This window comes from Mobula birostris, chromosome 14 (genome assembly GCF_030028105.1).
Source record: "Mobula birostris isolate sMobBir1 chromosome 14, sMobBir1.hap1, whole genome shotgun sequence".
In the NCBI taxonomy this organism is placed as follows: Eukaryota; Metazoa; Chordata; class Chondrichthyes; order Myliobatiformes; family Myliobatidae; genus Mobula; species Mobula birostris.
In genome coordinates, this window is record NC_092383.1 from 27,417,858 (window position 1) to 27,437,542 (window position 19,685).

The following is a 19,685-nucleotide window of genomic DNA, read 5'->3' on the forward strand; positions in this document are numbered from 1 at the left end:
GTTACAAAGGGTAACGATGTTTGTGTCATGTTTGAGAGCCTGTTTGATCTGCTCCCTGCTTTTGGAATGCACATCCCACGAATGACAGCGGGGTGGCGCTAATATCTGTGGTTTCTCTGCTGTACTTTCAAGATGGTGCAATGAAAGCACAAAAGGACCTTACATTTCTGAATATGTTTAGGATCCATAAAATGTGATTAAATCTCTTTTATATTCCTTGCATCTTCGTAAAATAAAATGGTACCGAATCTATATAATTGTATATTGCAATCCGAGATCAGAGTAGTAAGGAGCGTTACCGATTAAAAGTTCCTTTTAAAGCAACAGAACAAATATTTGCGAAGAAGGCGAGATTTTGCACAAAGGGGGTTCCTTAATTTGATCTTGGTTGCGAGTCGTGTTTTTGTTTGTTTGCCGAGTATCTGGCTAACACTGGAGTCTCTAAACTTAGTTAGATTTTGATTTTAGCTTTGCTTTGTTTTAAATAAAAGTGAGAGGTTAGAGAACGATGATCAATTTATTTATAACTGTACAGGCTATGCGTATAATGCCCTCTTATGCATTGTTTCCATTTATAACGTAACTACATTTTCTCAGCCAAATAAAACAAAGTATACCAGAAAGACCTGGATGTAACATTGGAATTATTTAAGAAATTTACACTAGTCAATTGCATTGATAAATATTTTTCTAATAGAATTATAAAATAACAGCAAAATAAGTATATGAATTAATCCTACCCCTCCCAACTCCACACCGACCTCACCACAAAAGCCATCTTCTTGAATTGAGGGTTTAATCTCGCAGTTGGATCCCTTTGCCAAAGATGGAACGATTTATATGTTATTGCTTTACTTGCTTTATTTCTGAAAATAAACTCTTCCACGGAAAATATAAAGAAAGTTGTGCAAGTGAGTGCTATTAGACCCCCATGGCAGCCAAATATAGATAAATACAATTACACCTTTAAACGACCAACATTTACGAAATACGTTAAATATACAGTATTTTGATAAGCTGTAATAGGAATTTAAACCATATAATAAGAAAAGCCTTTTAGTTTTTGCAGCGTGTATTTGTTCAATTGGATGTTTTTTTGCTTGATCAATGAAATATTATTAATCATCGACAAATTAAAATTTCTCATATTAAACAATCGTCTGATTCCAGTGTAAGGTGGTATTTATTAACACACTAAATTACCTATGCGAAATATTTTGTGGTGTGGTTAAAAAGTTAGCATTTTACATTACAGTCTGATGCCGACAAATGCGAAGTGCTTCGCATCCAATCTCTTTTAAACCTCTGCGTTTTAATGATACAATTTGTTTTAATATTATGTCGTATTGTGGTGAATCTTTCGGAAAATCTATTGGAGTTAATACCCAGTCAGGTACTAGGAGGCGCTGGTCCTTGAACAAGGTTATATTCTATAAAGCTCAATTCTTTGTCTGGTATATGTGGAAGGTAATATCAAATTATAACATTAAATTTTAGTAAAAGCCCAACCAACATATTCATAATTATAACAACCAGTCTGCTCACATACCGTTTTATTAAATCCTTTTGCTTAAAAAATATTAGTGTGTTATTGACAAGAAAGGAACAAAACATTTGCTGAATCGAACGGTCGTTTTGGAATATAAAGGAAAGTTTTTTTTGTTAAAATAAAGTGCAAATCTGGTGTCATTATTAAAGCGAGAGCTCAATATCACCACTTTAATTCTTTTGGTCTGGCAGTACAATATAAACTGCAAGGCATTCATTTGTGCACCAGTTTCCTTTAATATAATATGTCAAGAACGCTGTTTGTTTTGTGAAATGTAAAGTGACATTTCGGCATTAAAATCTCTTAAATGTGATAAGCAAAGTCGTACCACGAATTCGTCCAAGGCCCTGATAAGTAAAAGAGGAACAGGCGAAAAGGCTAATCAACGAAACACTGTTTTCTCCACGACGTTAAGGGAAGTGATAGATTCCAACTGAAAAGAGATGATGTAGCCATGATTCAGAACTCAAGCACTATTCTAACTCTTTCAACCCAGTATCAAGTAGAAAACACCGAGTATAGTTACAATTATATTATAGCATTTCTGATCATTGTTTACTGAAATCGTTTGAGGTAATCAGAAGGCTTTCTTTTTCTAAAACAAAAGCGAATAAAACAACCAAATTCCACGCGCATAAAAATTAAAAAAAAACAATGTAACTTGGATTCATAAATGTTGAGTAATTATTTCTGATTAGTAACATTACAATCTTAGTAAAATTCAATTAAATGCAATACGCTGTTACTTTAAAAGTATTAAATGCACGAATTAACGTGTGAGATTGATCCAAAACGTCTTAACGCTCAAAACAACAATGCCTACAGAAATGCGACTTTATCAAATTAAACTTCTATGCGCTGTGTTGAAATAAACGAGTTCCTGGGACAAGAGCCATTGTCATAAATTAATAATCAATCCGCATGTGATCCTTTATGATCTGCCTTCTGAGCGTAAATTTCATTGAACTTCCCTGATTTTTCTAATTTCCTGTTTCCTTATAATCTTTACAATTGTCAGGTTGTCACTGTCGCTGCATCAATATAATAACGGCCAGAGCAAATCAATTTGTTCTTTACATTTGTTTCTTTTTCAATGCCAGATTCAGGTTATACAACGCATTATTTTTTTTCCAGATTTCAAGAAAATGAACAAAGATGAAGTTAGATTTTTTTCTCATGAAATTGTGTTTCATTTTAGATAAATTTAGAATATTAATGTTAAAAAACTGTGAAGTGGAAAAATGATCAGAGGAAAGAAAAAATAACATTTAATCGCGGTATTATATATTTCCTTTCTGTATTATAACCCGTTGCTAGCTCTACATTTAAATGAATTGTTACTATATCACAGAACAATATTCACGTATATGTAGATAATATATAAATATGTATGCCCGTGTTTGCATGTTCAAATGAAGGATGAGTTCGACTAAACACTTTAAAACAATTTGACAATCTAACACCTTAATTGCACTTTTTGCTTATTTGCTATCTTGACAAAGATCCGTTTGCTACTTCAAATTGAATAAAGTCTTTTGAACACACAACCACAGCTTCTGCTTATTCTTATTTCATTTGAAGTTAATGATGGTTATGGACAGAAATATTTCTTGAAGATATCTCATGTCATTGGAGCTAGTGATACATATTTCAAAATAGCTTTGACACTAAGGTCAATTGTATAACGACTCAGAAAATAATTTTGTGCATTAATAACTAAAAGAAAGAAGTTATCATACAGATTATTAGATATTTCCCTTATTTTATGGACAATTAAAATTAGTTTCACACTAATATCTCCATCACTAATTGGATCATATTATTTAAGAAATGCAGGATGTTAGCTGTTGTTATACCCTCATATTAATATACCATACTATAAGCTTATTCTCATGGCATCTGCATAGACAATCCTTATTAATTTATTGCGTTTTTTTAAACAATTGTATAGTAACATGTCAGTCCATTGTACACGTTAGAGTTCCCCAAAATGAAGAGGTGAGTTTGTGGAATAGTCAAGAAAACCCACAGAAGAATGTCATAAAAGTTTCCTTTTTATTTGAAGTTTTGTTCTGTTCTAACTGCGAAATTGATATCAGCAAACACACAAGTGTCATTAATAGACATTATTTTTTATTACCATCGGGCAGCTGCAATAGAATGGAAAAGCTTTACTTAAAAGAGACTTAAAATGTCTTAAAAGCTCGCAGCTTGTATACGTCAGAATTGTTCAATACACGATGAATTCCTGCAAGGAGCACCTGTTGAACGCCACTATAGACAAGTTCCCTCTCTGATTGTCCAGCTACTCGAGCTCCATGCGCTGTTTCCGTTCATATGTATGGAATATTTATTCCACTGAGCAGGTGAAAGCGAACGTAATTATTATTCTTACTGACTTTCATAGTTTACAAATATAAACTTATCCACTAATTGAATACACATTCTTTTAGAAATGACACTGCCTATTATTTCTAAAAAGATTAATTTCAAAACAATAAGAAGTGACTACTTATCAAAATATGTGCAATATCTTTATTATACAAACGAATACATACGTACAGTAAACAGGACTAAATATTTAAACTACTTAAGAAAGTATGACGTCCACTGGATTTTATTTTTGTCACATTTTTTTTTTCCTTTCGAAAAGTCCAAATATATTTTTGGCCCTTTTAAGTGTCAGTATTGTGCAAAATCTGCCGTGATGGACACTACAGACACTCATGGTTTTAGATGAAGTTCGAACCTAATCAAAAATTCACATTGTTATCAGTTCAAAGATTTTTTTTTCAATGACCCTCCGCAGATGGCAATGCCACAGGTGCTAGAGAGGAAAAGTTTCACTTGAAGAAGATATAATAAATCCCATGAAACCAAATTATATTGAAAGTTTGCGTGAATGAGGTATTCCGCCAGGATCTTCTCTAACACACATAGAAAGAAATGAAACACCTTAATCTGAATTATTTATTCCAACTAGGTCGTGTTGGGAATAGATCGAAAAGTATATGGAAAGTACATCTGTAACGAATTTATGGTGGACTCAATGCACTGTCCATTCAGTCTCCTTTCATCTCTTACTCCAACAGGCAAGCCCACAGAGAACTGCAGATATTTTTTAAAAACTCAAAATCAGAATGACGAAAAGCTGAGATGAAAACAAAAGAGTATATAGAATAATTTTGAAGACATGAAGCACAACCGTTCCAGCTGTACACACGAAGGATTTTTATCATACATGACTGTACACATATTATGCAACATAAAACTGCTGTAATAATAGTAATAACTTCAGTGAATGCATAACACCCTGCTGTTCTGAATCCAATAAGCATTCTAGAAAATATATTAAATGAACACAAATTAAGCGCAATTCTTCATCGCTATTTCTCCCATCTATTGTTTGGAAAAAAAAGCAAGGGATTGCAAAAATCAAAATAATTGGATTACATCAAGAACTTTACAAAGATTGTTATGCTACTGTTAAAGAAACTAAGAACAATTCATATCAGGAATCAGTGCCCATTGATACATTGCGTGGTGCGTTTCATGGAATTTTCATTACATTTTAAAAACGGGTATTTGCAAGAACTATCCAGTTTGACGCGATAACTGTCAAAAGTTTACATCAAAGACACAATATTATTCAGTTACCAGAGAAACTGTCTCCCCAGATAAGAATATCTTAATTACTGCAACACAAAGGTAACGATTGCAAAAAAAAAAAATCAGTTTTGAAAAGGGAGCCTTTCGGTCTATTTCTTTGATGGATTTCTATATCGGATCACGATGAAGCTCTCAATCAGGGAACCCTGAAGTTCGTTGAACTCGGTAGCTATAAGTAAATAAGTTGTCAGATTGGAATAATCTCTCTTCTTTGGGTTCTGAGAAAATTTCGGCTTCGCATTCTTAGATTTATCTAAATCTACTTTCTCCCCGAGCCGATAGTGGCGTACTTCGCGTCTTGGACAATAATGTGGCAATTGTTAAAGTTTTGTGACCCATAAAATTTCGGGGTTAGTATTCTGGCTATGGCATGTAATTATGCAAAACACTTTCCATAAAGACTTGCCATTCGATCTAATGACATAGTCTACGGTCCAAACCTCTGTCTGTGTGTATGTGTATTCGTTGGGGCGGTGGTGATGGCGATTGGAGATGGGGTGATGGTGTTGGGGGGGGGGGAGGGTTTGGTGGCTGTAGGTCGGTATGCGTCGGAGTTGAGGGGCAAGAATATTGCTACTTACACCAAAATAATATGCAACCAGAAACCAACAATATTCTAAAGTTGTAAACTACTGCTAAAAATGCTAACATCTGCATTACCTTTTTTTGAAAGAGTATGTGTACCACAACAATCTATTTGAATATGTATCTATCAGCAAGCCCGATTTATTTTGCTTTAATGACAGTTATTGATAGCCGTAAGCGATCAGTGAGTTGCAGGAAACACCCTGACGGGAAATTGGCAGGTGCATTGTGGAAGGAACCTAACGGTTGGGATTAAATTAGTTGATAAAATAAGCAAAATTTGTAGAACCAATAATCAGAAAATCAAAGGACGGTTCTGACATTCAACAGAATAAAATCTATAAATCACTGATTGTTTAATAGAGCTGCATTTCTTTATCAAGGCAATTAATGAGTGCTAACGTGTAATATAACCCGACAAGCTGACATGGCCGCAAACAGGGCTTACTATATCCAGCATACAGTCATTGTCTAAACAATAGCAGACAAATACAACTAAAGGTTTGTGTCCCTACTTGTTTTTTTTCTCCCGTTTCATTATCCCCACACTTCCTCTGAAGGAATTGTACGACTTCTGTACCGTTTTATTTATCGCAATTTAAAACAATGCGATTTACGCCTTTCGTCTGGACTTTTTTTTGATTCAGATGCTACTATTGGAAAGGTCAGCAACTGCCGACAACAGTGAAGGAAAGTTGTTCAAACTTTTAGTGAAGAATATGCATATAGGGCAGGTGTAAGCGTGTAGGATAATTTGCAGTCATGTGTCTAACATAGTGAGCCCATAGAGAGCTCGGTTTGAAGCTTTTTACTTTAGTACGTAGTGTTTCAAACTGTGGTCTGTCCTACAAAACAGTCTTCCCAGCAAGTGAATTAATCACTTATTATTTAACTAGGAAAGATTAACATAGAAACAAATGAACAGTACGTCATTTGCAGATACTCCTGTTCATCTTCATTTCTGACGTCTCCACTAAATCCGTGTGTATTTTGTACAATGATTTTGCTCACAAGTCTTAGGACTGGAAGATGCTGTAGCATTAGTTTCCACACAGGAAGTGCACTCGGTGGATGGTTATTATAAACGTAACTCTACAAGATACATTATAGGGAATGAAATACTGTCAGGGAAAGAGAGAGGGAGAGAGAGACAGACAGACGGGGGGAGAGAGAGAGAGAGAGAGAGAGAGAGAGAGAGAGAGAAGGGGGAACAGAGAGAGAGAGAGGGGAACAGAGAGAGGAGAGAGAGAGATGGGGAGAGAGAGGGAGAGGGAGAGCAAGAGGAACAGAGAGAGAGAGAGAGAGAGAGAGAGAGAGAGAGAGAGAGAGAGAGAGAGAGAGAGAGAGAGAGGCTGTCAGGGGGTCAGGCAGCCGGAGATTGCTTCTTGAGATCTTTCAAATTTCACACGTTTGAAGGCTTATAGGCTTACTGATTCGCATTTCAAAACAAGATCAGTGGATTCATAATCAGAAAATTGAGGTCTGTAACTGGACTGTATTTTGATGCAGAGAGATGTCTTGTAGGGTGAGTGAATTTGGAAAGCACTGTTCTGACACGTCTCTGATCGTTGGGATGACGGGTCTCTGTGAGAAAAGAGGATATTTCTGGCTGTCTTGTTGCGTCTCTATCATCAAAGCACGAGTTAGCGGAAATTGGGAATAAAATTAAGAAGCTGGCCGAAATAAAAGCCACATCAAAGTTTCGTTTTAACCACGTGTTGCTCGTAAGAATAGGATTTCTATAACAGAACTATTTCTACCGGTCTAAGCACTGAAGGAAGGGAACAAATATTCTGGCAATCACAACATGACATCTAGTACAGATCCAAACAAGTCGAACACCAACGGTGAATAAAGAAATATGTTTGTTTTCAGGTCGTATTCTTTTGCAATTCGATGACGTCATCTGAATGGCATTAATTAGAAATTTTGATATAATTGTAAAATATCCGAATAATTACTATATCTTAAGTACGAAAGACTTTGCAATAATATCAGAGCAAAGCGCATTAAATATCAACACAACTTGCATTAGCTAAGTGCTTGAACACTGTCCTGCCTAATTTTGTATATAATTTGTAAAATATATAGACATAATAGTTATAGTCATCAGTATATTTCCAATAAAAATGAAAATAAAATCGAAATTAATTAGATTCTTTACACAAAACAACATAAAATATTGCATTAAATCACGCATTCCCTTTATTGTTCACCACACGACACATAAACGTCCAAATAAAGGTATAACTTAAAAAATGACATTGTGAAAGGATACCCACAATATACTTTCTGCCATTGTAAAGATCTCAAGGTCAAAGTAATTTATTGATCATGTTTTCAAATATGAGGGAAGCGTTTATTTGAGGAATTAAACCAGTTTTGAGCTTATGGAAAGATGAAAATTGAGGTTTATTGTCTAGATCACAAATCAGGTACGTTAGGGATAAGGTGTATACCAAAGTTTCTTTTTTTGTGGCATTTTAATAGTTATGTAGATTTGATAACAGGGTGAGCATTTTGCGTAAATTTCTTTTTGGCAGATTTATTAGTTGTATCGATTACATTTTTTGTAAATAAATAAAACTTTAAACAGCTTAGTTAGTCATGGAAACTTAGATGAAATAACTTAAAGAAATGTGAATGAAAATGGAAAGATTGAGCACAACGTGTTCTGAAAAAAAGTGCAATAGAACCATAAAGGTAAAATTGACAGAGACAATTTAGGATCGATATAAGGGTAAGAAAATTGAACAAATGAAGACGGGATAGTGAAATTAGCGTGCCAAAGGATCGGCATCTTAGAAATTATTGAAAACCGGGAACAGTCAAACAACAGAACGAAGGCATAAGTGTTAGGAAGTGTAATACGATAAACAAGAATAGAAACTGTAGTGACAAAGAATATATCTAATAAGTAGGAATAAAAGTGAAGGAAACACTTGGCAAAGGAGAGAAAGTGCGAATCTGAGAAAAGTGTGATACAAGGAATAGAGATAAAGGGCTGCTCTGATTGATGACCAGTTTTTGTAGCTGACATTACCATTAAATTATTGCCCAGTATCCTAGTTGTGTTGTCTGTGGCAAACCCCTACCACAAGCTGTTTTAATTTTTTTCTAATAGTCTCACGCCTGGCTGCCTTTAGCGGTTCGCTATTAATCAGCAAGAGGCTCCACGCTCAGCAAGAAAAGCATTTCCATTGCACGTGTTTGACAGTATAGGATAGCCTGCACTCAACCATTTATATAGCAAAATATTTTCTATATCACGTATGGCTTATATTCCAGCGAAACATCGCTCACACAAACACAACTTTGGACTTCAGATAATAAACAGCATGTTTATGGTAAAATACTCTCTGTCTGCCTTACATTTATGTAGAACCATAGCCAATGAAGTCAATGAAACTAAATGTGTATTTTTCTAATGCAACCCCCAGTGATAATAGTTCACTTGAATAGAACCTGTCCTCTATTAGGCTAGAAAACAAGAATATTATTCCAACACTTTCACCTTTTTAATTTTCTACTGAAATATCTAAAGGACTATAACAATGTTCTCCTTTAGTGTATGTGTGTTAGAGATGGGTCACACGATTCAATGGCTCACCTCTTACGGATGCTAAAGTTTATTGATTTAAATTGTATCCTAGTGAGATGGCATTTTCTGAAAAAAAAATCAGGTTTTATTTTGTTTGTACCTCCGTATGCGCATCAGATCAACGCTGTTGAATTACTCTAAAATGGTCCAGCGGGAGGGACATTCCCTTTCCAGGTGAATCAGATGGTAACTTTTTTCTTTCAGTGCTAATTGCATCCCTAAGTGCCCAGAATATGGACTCGGTCTTTTTCTTAAGTGACAACTCTTCTGGGAAGTTTCAACTCTCTGCATAATATGACAGAATAATGTCAGAATTGATCAACAACGTCACTTTTAGTGATTTTCTTCCCTGTATTCTTTGAAGTCAATTAGTGCCATGGGTGAACTAGATACGTTTTCTCAAGGAAACAACGTATTAACTTAGAAAAAAAACAGTTCGTTAATGCGTTAAAGAATAGAAAATGAAATCCTAAGGACATTGTGTTTAGCAGTTGCATCTCTTCCTATTTTCATGATGGTTCATTGATTCGTTTGTTCCTATGTTGCCCTTCCGAAACTTGCAATGCCATTTTCAGATACGTTAAACTCCAATACTGAACCCGTTAACTGTAAATTTTGCATCGATTGGAAAATGGAATATTCCGTTTGTTAGGAACGGAGAGCAATTTGTATTTGTTTATTAGGATCGATATTTGCACGTTTAAACGCTATCAGAACGTGCAACTGAAAAATCAGCAACCCCCTTCCCCCACTCCACTCCGGGCCGCGGACCTGGTGCCGGATTCTTAGAATACATAGGAGATTGTTTTTCCCTTTAGACAAGCACATATATGATGGGCCAAATGGCCTTCTTTGTGTCATAACTTCTCTGTGGTTCTATGAATCTGCACTATGTCGAGAATATGATTTTGCATTATTTGGTTTCGAATTTGCTGCCACCGAAGACAGTTCGTGTTCATAATCTCTGTGCTTAGGCCGTAATAAATTTCATTTTGTAACTAAGCAATTCGTAAAAGACAACTTTTTTTTCTTTGATGTGTGTCGGTCTTTATCTGTTTATGTATAGTTTTTCATAAAATTCTGTTGTATTTCTTTCTTCGCTATAAATGCCTGCAAGAAAATGAGCCTGAAGATTACATGTACCTAACTTGATAACAAACTTGCCTTGCACTTTGAAATCTGTGGTGGTTTCTTAGTTCAAAACACTGCAAAAATGATAATTAAAAAAATAAGAAAATAAACTAAGTAAAATATAATGGGCACACTATTATTAATATGTCGTGAACCACAGCCAGGAATAAGGGCATGAAAATACAAATTTATTTGCTATTAAATCAACAAAAGAAAGGTCAATACCTCTCGAAATACAAAGCGAGTTTGACAGAACTCATCCATTCAAAGGTATAATATATGTCCTACTGTTCATTACAACCTTGGTGAATTTGACTATCTTATACAATTATACTCAAACCAACCAAATTAACATTAAACTTTCACAGCGAATCGTTGTGTCATCCACAATATCCTGAATAAAGGACTTATTTTTGCTTAGTTTTAAAATTAAACTTATTGGTTGACGTGATCCTGTAATTATGAACTTTGTTGGTCAGTTAACAGTCCTAATTACCCGATCAGTGACAGGCTATGATTGCTTGCCCAGTTTTGTTTAGAATTAGCATATTGTTAATGTCTTTTCCATGGTTGGACATGGCGCATCCAAAGAGAACAGATACTAAAAATCCATATAATATTCCACTAGCGTCGTCAGTCACCGTTCCCGGTGTCCTATCAACGATTCCGATGGACTATAATAACCTTCCGGTTGATGTACCTGGTGGAGTTCGCCTGTTTCAAACCAGAAAATGAAGGGACATTCTTGGATAAGACATCAACTTTCCACTATCTTTGAGAATATTTGTTCCAAATAATTGACAATGACAAATTATAATATAAACTTTCAATTTCGAAGTAACCATTAAAAATGTTATTTATGTGACTTGAGGCTATATATGGTCAAGCAAGTTGCCATCTTACCAATGCCAGATGTATGAGTCTCAGCATGAATGTTTCACCTGTCCATAGCTGTAACAGTTTCATTAACTAAATTATAGTGGGTTTATGAAATGTAATATATTTATAACTGATTAAAGTCACTTCAGTGCAAGGTCGTAGATTAAAGCACAAACAAACCAGTGGTTTTAATGATAACGCCAACGCATGCCAAAACCAAACATATGAATATTCACTAGTTCCTCAACTTTGATTGAAATGTCAGTGTAGTCAACTGACATCCAACTAAGGCTGGAGCCAGTTTGGGTATTGTTGAGAGTTTGTAAGGTTAAAGACAACGGCGGTCCAATTATAGTTCGCGATAGAATCCCCAGCAATAGTCGATGCCATTCAAACACAAATTAAAGCGGTAGAATGACGGGCGTCTTTTCTCCGTATCAAATAACAAGATTTGCCTTGGAAGATATAGAATTGGAAGGATAAAAATTGAAGTGAGATTTCAAAAATGCACAGAAAGAATTATTGAGGGCTTATTTTGTTAAAGCAACATTTTACTGGAGACTAATCGCCTAAAATACCCATGCAAGCTGACACAATCCCCCCTCCCCTCCGTATCCAGGAGATGTTCCGTTATTCTATATAAGATAACAATGTAAAATTGCCATAGTTGGAAGTGGTTAAACTGGTGTACTTGACGAAATTTCAAGATACCATTGACATTTCGCACAGGTACGCACATGTAAGTATTCCGGCAGCTAAGAGAGAAATCGCATATGTACGAGTACCATGGTCTGATTCTTACAATCTTCCTGTATCCATTTCACCATCATTTTGAAGCACAAGTAGTTTATGCGAACCGAATATCTACCACCTTAGGATAGATACATTTATTCGTGAAAAATACAACAAAGGGCAAATAAATTTCCGAGTCTGATTTGAGCTCCCAGCAATACATGTGATTAAGCAGGTGTAGCTGCCAAATTGGAGTCATTCCTAGATCAAAGGACCAGGGATCTAAGCAATTGTATATAACCTTGCCTTTTAGGGAATACATAACTGAGGACAGACTTGTTTACTCATCTGCATTTAAAACTTTGAAAACTGTGAAGTTTTCAGATATCCAGGTAACTGACGGGACAGCTTTCAAATGCAGGATATCTCTTGGTGGAGGAGATATTGTAATCCTTCTGAATTCCGGCAGGATGCTGAAGAGGTTCGCTCATCTTCTGACTCTATACCATAAGAGCACTTACATTTCCATGGATAATTGTTGAACGGCGGCATCTCTAAGCACTTCACGCGATGAATTACTTCTGGAGTGTTGATATGTATGCAAGTACTGACGCTTCAATTAACCAGAAAGATAGGCAGAGAGGTAACTCTGGAATGATATTGCACATTCAAAGCAGATTGATATCAATGCAAGTTATTATATAGGTTTACGTAAATACTGCAGCAACACTGCACCTACACGGCTCAGAATAGGGATCTTTGGAAGTCAATGCACAGTTGCTCTCCAGATTTTTTAATCTGCCGTTTATACCACTGTGAACAGTAATAAGACCCCCCACCAAGGACACCCTGCTCCTTCAATATTGCCTTAATTAATGTGAAGGAAGTGCATTTCTTTTCTGTAACAGCATTATACCTCAATAGCCTTACTGAATTATTGGCCCTTCATAAATGGGACTGTGCATTTCAATACAGGAAGATTACACCTGATGCAAGGTTCCAGTATTTCATCTGTCGCTTGCAAGATCAACCAACTAACCGAACATTTGCGTTATATCACGCGCTCAAAAGCTTTTAGACGGTGATGCAGAAAGGGTCTACCCTAAGTTATTGAGGTGATGATTGTATTCTACTTGATCTAGAGCAGGCACTTCTTATTCATTAACATTGAAATTACCACTGCTTCTTTCGAAGGCTGTTAAACTTGACGTATCTATTTGATATTTACCAAGTACGAGAGAGAAATTTAAAATTGTAAGACATTTATTGAATTGAAGGTATGACGCAGAACTAATATCTTCTACGCAAACAACGCTGTTTAATCCCATAGACAGGAAGAAACAATAGTCCCAGTTTCCATCAGAAAGAAAAGGCAACGTATACTTTTTTTTCAGATTGTCGTTTTGCTGTCAACTCCGATAGAATTTTGACTCATTTGTGAGGCTTTTTCTCTAAGTCAGGGATCTCTTCCTTCTCCGAAATTTCAGCACGTACTTGAAGCTCATGTTCCAATATATAATTGAGGGATGCAATTTTGATGGAAGAACAGTTTTCAAATTAGACCTAAACGGTCTGTCTATTCGGGTAGATGTGAAATATCCTAGTTACTAAATGAAGAACAGCAGCGACTATCCTCATGACCTGCCAACATTCTGCCCTCAACCAAAGCGAATTAAATGGCAATTTGTTTAATTTGCTGCACAAATTGGGTGGGCAGTTGTCTCTTTAACAACAATGATTACACTTCATCTATTAATAAATTGACCACGAAACGCTTTGGAACATACCAAGAACAGCAACACAAGTTAAGTACTTATTTTGATAGTTTTATTTGTGTTAACAACTCATTGGTGTACATAGATTCAAAGAAATGAATATATCTCTCTATCACAATTTGTTCCACATTCAAAGCAACAATAGACACCTCCGTCAGCAAGTGCACATGCTATATGATGTTCAACAGCAGAACCAAATAATACCCTGTATCTGCAATACATTGGACCGGAGTAACTTCAACTTGAAAGGGGACCTAAATGTGCGGGTCTAGTACTTCTAATCAGAAATGGCAGCAATATTTTGCATTGTCTTGGAAGGGGTCAGATTTTCATGTTTAACAGTACGTTCTTGAAGCTCATGTTCCAATGTATAATTGAGGGATGCAATTTAGATGGAAGAACAGTTTTCCAATTAGACTTAAACGGTCTGCCTATTCGGGTAGATGTGAAATATCCTATTTACTAAATGAAGAACAGCAACGACTATCTTCATGACCTCCCACATAAGGGATTGCCTTATGTGGACTTGTGCACAACGATATGCCTTTGGTTCAATCTCACACTTTGAAACTATTTATTAGTCACAACTTATCCTCAATGAGCCCATATTAAGTTACACATCAAAACAATAACGTTCTGAAAATAGCGGGTAGGAAATTGTAAGCTCGTGCAACGTTTGTGCAGACTGAAATGATGTTAATATTCACACGAGTTAATCTTTACAGATCGGAAATGCTCACACGGTATCTCTCTCTCTTTCTCGCGCGCGCGCGCGCACACACACACGCACACACACTTTCTCTCTCTCTCTCTCTCTCTCTCTCTCTCTCTCCTTTCCAGATGCTACCCGACCTCATGTGTATCTTCATGTGTATTTATCTTTTTTCTCCCCAGGTTTATAGTATCCCCATTGCATTTCTTCTGTACCTGTAGGCTGCGGATTTATTGGAAAGTTGTCTTATAGTTCCTTTATCTGAAGCTAGTTTTGGAAAGAGGCTTATTTTATTTATATTTTCTTCTCGTTTTCACTTTTGTTTTAACCTAAAGGAAGAAACGAAAAATTACTCCATATCTAGGATGGAAATTTCTGCTGGCTAATCTTTAAAGCCAGATTTTCGTATATTAAAAAAGACAACTACGCCTCACTTTGTTGAAGTTCCGATGATATGAGACTACTCATAATAAATATTTTTATATATCTTTCTGATTAATACCTATCTACAGGTTATAGACTTGCTTTAATATTAACTCGTATCCAAAGATACTTCGCATAGGGCTGTGTGTATTCGCATTTTTATGATGTCGAGGTTCATGTCATGTACATACATTATTTATTCGCAAGAGACTCTGCAGGTGCTGGAAATTCAGAGTATCACAAACGTTAGAGGAATTCAGCAGATCGAACAGCATCCATGGAGAGGAATAACCAGTCGACGTTTCCGGTCGAGACCCTTCATCAGGACTGTCCCGATGAAGCGCCTCGTCTCAGAATACCGATTGCTTATTTCTCCCCCTGGATGCAGCCTGACCTGCTGAGTTCCTCCAGGATTTCGTGTTTGGTACATTATTTAATGATGTCGTTTCTATTAATTGCATATTAATTATGATGTTAGGTGGGAGAATTATTACACCCCATAAAAGTATAGGTCAACAGGTGTGTAAAGATTGATTCCCACACCACCTGCACCGATATGGCAAAACAGTTTCCATATCAGTCCTGGTAAAATCTGGGCATAAAACAGAAGTGACAGACTGAATCAATCTCCTACTCAGCTACTGAACCCCTGTCTCGTAAAATTTCGAACCTAATCTCTAGGTTAAAAGCTTCGTTGCATGCAAAGAATAAGGGAGAAGATGTGGATTGTAAACATAAGAGATTCTGCAGACGCGGAAAATCCAGAGTAACACATAGCAAATGCTGGAGGAACTCAGCAGGTCCGGTAGCATCTGTGAAGAGCAATAACGACTCGACGATATGAGCCAATCAGGCAAATATTAAGAATATATTTAATGGGAATAAATTAGCCAAACTTTAGGGCGTATGCTACGAACCGTCTTGAAGTCGCAACAGGTACACCATGATCCCATAAAAAAACATGAAACTCGGATTTGCTATTTCTAGAAACAATGGTCTAACCCGCTGTGAAATGTGAAGCTATTTGTTTCGGAATCATAAAACTCATTGCGTATATGTCTAAATATTCTCAATACACGATGTTTCTGGAAATCAGAAACTTGAGGGCGTTTACTTTCTGGTTCGTTTTGTTTTTACACTGAAGGTTTATTACCTCCTCTCAGTTTGTGGTTCCAGTGACGTCAACAATAAAATGTCTATAAAATAGTTGAAAAAGGAACAAAAACTTGTAGAATTAATGTTAATAATTTCAAAGGTCTGACCATTTAAAATTCAACTAAACGTGCGAACCTCAACGTTTCATAAAAATAATTAAACTGTCATAGAAACAGAATTGTAAGAATCTGAAACTGCAAGACTGGTGGTTCAAGATTGATTTTGAGACTTCAGCAAAGTCCACAGACTCGAGCACATGAGTAAAATAGAAGTCGGGTATTTCACAGTCTAAAGTTAGTGACTTATTGAATCACGATTGCAATAACGTCACGATGCAAAACAACTATTTCCCACCTGACGAAAACTTTAAAGACCGATTTTAACTTATTTTTCTTTTAATAGTATAATTTGCACAGCATATTATTACTCCTGAGATTATCACTTCTGTTGATTCAACCATTAATCCACCCATTAGAGTGCTGGCCAGGTGACATGGTGGGAGAGCATACCTGACGCAGTCGGACCAGAAGAATGTGCTGTATTAGTTATTCTGATATTTGGTAGTACGAAGTATGCTGTAGCTGGTCAAAAAGTTCCGAGGTAGAGGTGAGAGGAATTGCCCCGGGAGTCTGCACCTGATCTTTATGCAATTGCCTGCATATTTTACACCACAGGTGAGGGCTTAATCTGGTGCGATTGCCCCTATGTCTGTGTACCATGTCACCACACATTTTTTATATGGTGTACATTTAAATCACAGCCACTTGCACAAAGTAATGAGGAATGGACCCAAATCTCAACAAGAAGTCAGCAAGGAAGATATTTAGCCAGAAAGGAACTAATAAAATATATAACAGATTTTCGTTCTATATCAATTAATATTTGCACTGCAGTTTACTTCAATATGCACTCTTCTAAACACAGTCCTGCAAAGTGTAGAAAATCATTTATAGGGTTATCATAGAAGCACTGTAATGTCGAATAAATAAGGGAAGCTGTAAGATAATGTATGCAAAACATGGCAAGAGGATGATTGACAGTTTAAGGGTAATCACCTCTCATTCAATTAAAATATGTACATTTTCACATGATTTGTTTTTCAGTAACTGTCCTTTGTACAAACTTGTCAGATTTTTTTTAAAAAAAGGACAGCATTATGCAACATTTTATGGTTAAGCTGCAGCAGCCTATTCCTGAAGTACATTTAATCGATTAATTCTCCTCCAGTATATTTCCAAATTGACTACTCTGAAAACAAAAAAAAAAGCGATAAACGCTGAAGTAAACGCTCCCATACATAGAGGACTGTTTACGAATAGGTTGGAATACAAAAAAAAAGTCTTGTGCTTTTAAGAACACCATCCGTCAGCCTGAAAGTTTATATTTTACTCTCAATGCCATTGAAGCATGCACTTGCTTGATCATAAACTTTTATTCTTTTGTTTGCTTCATCAGATTTCGATGCTATTGAGAGAGAAGTTCACACCTTGAGTTACTGCACCCTTACTTCGTTGGTTAAAGCAACACTTCTGGAATAAAAGGAGAACTCTCCATTAATGATTGTCCTCGGATGTTCCTACACTTGTTCACAGCAAACGGGAACACAACTGACACCAAAAGCGAATTCTGTAAGTTAAGGAGACTGCCGAATCAGAACCCTTATATAAATAACTCTAGGCAATGACAAAGTACATTTTCTAGTTTTGATAAAGAACCATTCACCAACCAGCAATCAAACTGGGATAGTTCAAAGAAAATATGGAAGCAAACGATTTGCAGCCAAATCCAGCCTTGAGGCTGTACTGTTTGCTATGATGCACAAGATTCCAGGAAAGACCATTGAAACTGGTCACTGTAAATGAAAGCACTGTATATGCCATCCATGTCCTTATAACCATTAAAGTGTTGAAATTTCATAAAAGATAAAACAGCTTCCAGTTATACAGATGCGGACATGTATTTCCCACACAGTTGGGAAATCTAGAATCATGACTCTTCAGTTTTGTCCATAAATAAAGTTCCCCACTCTCCACGTCACCAATAAAGGCCACATGCTCACTCGCGGTTTTTCTCCGGTTTATTTGCTCTCCTAAGGCTGGCAGTATCTCCAGCAGGCACCGGGAACATGGAGACAGGCTAAGGCTGTGATCTGAGATCTCTACCACGACAGAAACCCACAACAATATAAGTCTGTTGGGCATGCTGGCTGGGCTGTCAGTTTTAATTTGTGCATGACCTGTTGGCCGAAAAATGGGATAGAAGTGGCAGAAAGTGGGACTGAAAGCTAGTATTATTGCTTTGACAGCTTCACTCATCTAGAAGTAATGCAAAATGCAATTTATATTTATACTCCCTGACCTCCGCTCCAAAAAGAAAGTATCTAATGAAGGGCCACGGAGGCAGAAGGAGTGCAGACTTAAGTTCAGCTGGAATTTGTCTACATTGTTGTTCTTCAACTGTTTAATTACAGTCGAAATGTAATTCAAACACCGAAGAGAGCAATGCAGCCTGAAGTCTGGCCATTGTCTTTTGGAGGCTTGCGTAGGACAGGAAAGAATACCGAGTCCTAGGGATATTCTGCAGGAAATCTGTTCAAAATCTTTATTAGATAACTGTACAAGCAACACTCCCGGTGTTTGTTTTTACCCGGAGACCCAGCCACTGAACTGTGTTGACTTTTCACCGTGGTGCCAATGGCCAAACGTTAGATATTCTGGACCAGCGCCAAGCAAACGCTTGCGCCGACCCCAGAATACGCGTTGTAAGCGTCTTCCAGATTTACGCACACTGAGTATTGTCCACAGGGTATTGGATTGCTGCAGTCGCATACTTTTCTTTTATTCTTTCTTCCTTTTAATCCACAGACCCGTGGTTCGTCTTGCTTTATAATCCGGTGGCAAGTGTTGATGACATCACACGGTGCCCAGTGCCGGTAACATCCAGTTGCTTGCAACTGTCATTTAATGTTGCGAGCAAATGAAAAATGAATGTGAGACTCACTGGCTCCCAGAAGTGACCTTGGGTATTATTAGAATGACCTCCCATCGGCTTGACCAGAAGACCTTTGATATCTGCATGAAGAAAATATACGAGTGAGATGCCTTGTCTACCAAATGAAAGAACAATAATCATCGGGAATAGCACAAATCTCACGCTAAACTATAAGCTTGGTGCTATCAACATTAAAATGTGATCAATACACTCAACTTGCATCTCTCCCCGTTGCTTTAAGAATGTTGTTCTTTATTACGTCATGGGCTCATTAGTTTCATTTAAAAAGCCATGTATATCTTATGTATCGTCTCTGTCGGTTGGAAATGAATCTGATGGTCGATAGAGTTTAACTCCTGTCAAAGAGCATTCTATTACAGGTTATGGCAGGCTAGAGAGAGACAGGAAGAACTCAAGGAAAACAACAAGCGGAATCCCCCGTTTTGTACTGTCCGTTTAGTAAGCAGTTCAAGCTTTACTGGT

At 36.7% G+C, this 19,685-nt stretch overlaps 1 protein-coding gene across 1 annotated transcript in view; it reads left to right on the plus strand.

The window, feature by feature from the left end:
- Positions 1-19,417, plus strand: part of nr2f2 (nuclear receptor subfamily 2, group F, member 2) — a 42,896-nt gene extending 23,479 nt beyond the window's left edge. The window contains exons 4-5 of the mRNA XM_072278270.1: positions 17,667-17,839; positions 19,076-19,417. Coding sequence (XP_072134371.1) covers positions 17,667-17,702 — 36 coding nt within the window. The 3' untranslated portion in view covers positions 17,703-17,839; positions 19,076-19,417. The remainder of the gene's footprint in view (positions 1-17,666; positions 17,840-19,075) is intronic.
- The last annotated feature ends 268 nt before the right edge of the window (positions 19,418-19,685 follow it).